This window comes from Micropterus dolomieu, linkage group LG01, assembly GCF_021292245.1.
Source record: "Micropterus dolomieu isolate WLL.071019.BEF.003 ecotype Adirondacks linkage group LG01, ASM2129224v1, whole genome shotgun sequence".
NCBI lineage: Eukaryota > Metazoa > Chordata > Actinopteri > Centrarchiformes > Centrarchidae > Micropterus > Micropterus dolomieu.
The window spans coordinates 18,186,744-18,189,879 of NC_060150.1; the positions used below are offsets into that span (position 1 = coordinate 18,186,744).

General features: G+C 40.2%; 1 protein-coding gene across 1 annotated transcript in view; it reads left to right on the forward strand.

Annotated features, from left to right (window-relative positions):
• The window catches only part of LOC123970429 (kinesin heavy chain-like), a 34,530-nt gene that overhangs the window by 11,502 nt on the left and 19,892 nt on the right, over positions 1-3,136 (forward strand). The window contains exon 11 of the mRNA XM_046048475.1: positions 1,224-1,372. Coding sequence (XP_045904431.1) covers positions 1,224-1,372 — 149 coding nt within the window. The remainder of the gene's footprint in view (positions 1-1,223; positions 1,373-3,136) is intronic.

Below are 3,136 nucleotides of genomic sequence, written 5' to 3' on the forward strand. Positions count from 1 at the left end.
TGTATGAAGGTGGATCAAACAAGCTAATCTTAAATGTCAAAGTAGAGAGGAGCCTAGTAGGCCTATTTATTTTCATTCATTACACAATATGAATAAGCTATGCAGACAGTTGTAAAGAAAGAACATCTTTTTCTTCTGTTCTCTACTTGTTATAGTTACACAGTATTAGGGGTGTGGGCTGTATTAAAAGTATCCACTGTTCTCCCATGCTCTAACACACAGTAACGATGAAATGTGTGCTGTTCTCACATTCTTCCTCTGTATGTACACATAAACAACAAGGCAGGGAAATATAAAAGGAATTTATTTTATTGTTTGGGTACATTATTGTTCAGTGTACATGCTCACATCTGAAACAAACTTTACGTGCTTGATAACTCTCCCACCAAGCAGACATCTACACACCAATACCAATTTATATTCATAGCGGCAAGTGCTATGTAGCTCCACATAGGGGACACAGGAAGTGACATATAACACCTTCATGCGGCGTCATAACCGCGTAGGAAATTCACAGCGGCACCGGCAGAGCTCCAGAATATGCAACTCGGCCGGCTCACACGCGGACGCGCTTACAAGTGCGAGGGCCCGCCCAACGCTGCTTGCAGCTTTAATTATATAATATTTTTGTAATACTATTTGTTTGTTGACATTTTTTAGTGGTAGTTTTTGGCAGATGTGAGAGTTCAAACTTGAACAAAAGCCCTTTTTTTCATTTTACTTGATAAGGAATTCTACTTCCTGTAAACACTTACCTGTTGTCACTTTATAAAATCAGATGCCGGTTTGTGGCCCTTGAAAACATAACCAGTATGTTATGTCCTCAACCAGTTGGGGGGTCTAAGTTGTAATAGTAATCATAACAATAGGACTAATAATAATTATTGTAACCGCAGGCATCGAGCAAGAACATGGGGGCGGTAGGAAGCCTGTAACCACAGATCCAGAATCCACAGGTCCAGAGCCAGAAACACCTGCAGAAGTGGAGTTAGTTACATGCATTAATAGGATAAGAATGCATACAGATGGAGAGGGAGAGGAGGAGAGAGGAGCTCAGTTTTTCATGGAAAGTCTACTGGCAGTTTAGACCTATAGCACCATAACTAAGGGAACACAATAAATGAAAATAGCAGTATAGGTGGACTGTGGGTGTGCAGAGGGGCTTTAAAATACCTTTTCAGCTTCCAAACGAACTTTACTCTGTACTGTCTTTTTCTGTTTAGAGCAAAGACCATCAAGAACACAGTGTCGGTGAACCTGGAGCTGACGGCCGAGGAGTGGAAGAAGAAATATGAGAAGGAGAAGGAGAAGAACAAGAGTCTGAAAAATATCATCCAGAGGCTGGAGGCTGAACTCAACCGCTGGAGGAACGGTGAGATAACAAGACACTGTTAGAAGAAATCACTAAATAAATAGTTTTAGAAAGGTGCTGGGTCATTATGAACCTCCAGAAGAGCATCAGTCCACCTTTTCATAGACACTGGAACTCTATTGCAGTCATTCTGCCAAAAATCCTCACTGTCAACATCCTGCAGATAAGAGGTCAATTACAACTTCATTATACCTCTAACATCATTAAACAGTAGATCAATCACATACCAGTATTTACATTTACAATTATAGCTTTTATTTAAACACACCATCAGGGGCATTATATTGTCTGATGTTTGGTATTGTCCTCTTCTGAGACTGCAGTGTCTGTTTCATCCTCGCCCTTTTTTCCATCTCTGTTGCATGGTAACCTGTCACTCTACTTTTTCCTCTTTGCTTTAATGTCTCTCTCTCCTCCACTCTCTCTCTCTCTCTCTCTCTCTCTCTCTCTCTCTCCTCTTTTAAAATCCCCTCGTGGATGCTGATATCACTCCCCCTCCTTAGCAACAAATCAGCTCAGCTGCACACACACACACACACACACACACACACACATTATGTTGATGCAGTGTTTCTGACATGAGTCAGCCTCTGGCTCCATGCCAAGCCATTTAAACAGAGCAGCTCACCTTTTCAGTCTGTACTGTTCTCCATCTTCTCATTTCCTGATGACTTTATTACAGCATCAATTCTTTATCTAAGTGAAGTCATTGTGCTGCTAGAAGGCTTTTTACAACAAAACATAACCACAGGAGGACATGATGATATGACAGTATATTTGATACAGTATGATACGTGTGAAATTATCTGATGTGACTGATCTGATGTGACTAAGCAGATTGTCACAGTATTAGTGGGCATGGCCGGATTAACCTTCATATTTCGCCCGGGGCAAAAATATGTTGTTGGGCCCCTATTGACCCCTACTATACATGGCAGTTTCATTATTTCCCTTTATTTTTTATCAGTCTTTCATTATTCAAATTGACCTGCTTCTCAAATGTAAATATTTGATAGTTTTTTTAATTTACCATAATAAACTCGTAAATCAAAATAAACATTTTGGGATTTTTGACTGTTGGTCAGATAAAACAAGCAATTTGAACATGTTAACGTTGACAAATAATTATCAGACTTATTGATAATGAAAATAAGTTGTTGGTTGCAGCCTTACAGTACTCCTCTGGTGGAATAATATTACCTTTTTTCTGTTCATTATTAACTGTGCCTTAATTAATTAAGTAATTAGCCCACAGGTAATTACTGTGTTGTCACTGTGTTAAAACAATGAAGGTCTTTTTGACACAGGGTCCCTCTACGAGACCAGGGCTGCAAGATGGAGGATAGGGGTTGATATTGTACTTTAGTAGTGCAAATTAAATAAATGCAAGCAGCGTTGGGCGGGCCCTCGCACTTGTCGCATATTCTGGAGCTCTGCCGGTGCGGCTGTGAATTTACTACGCGCTTCCGACGCCGCATGAAGGTGTTATATGTCACTTCCTGTCTCCCCTATGTGGAGCTACATAGCACTTGCCGCTATGAATATAAATCGGTATTGGTGTGTAGATGTCTGCGGGGTGGGAGAGTTATCAAGCACGTAAAGTTTGTTTCAGATATGAGCATGTACACTGAACAATAATGTACCCAAACAATAAAATAAATTCCTTTTATATTTCCCTGCCTTGTTGTTTATGTGTACATACAGAGGAAGAATGTGAGAACAGCACACATTTCATCGTTACTGTGTGTTAGAGCATGGGAGAAC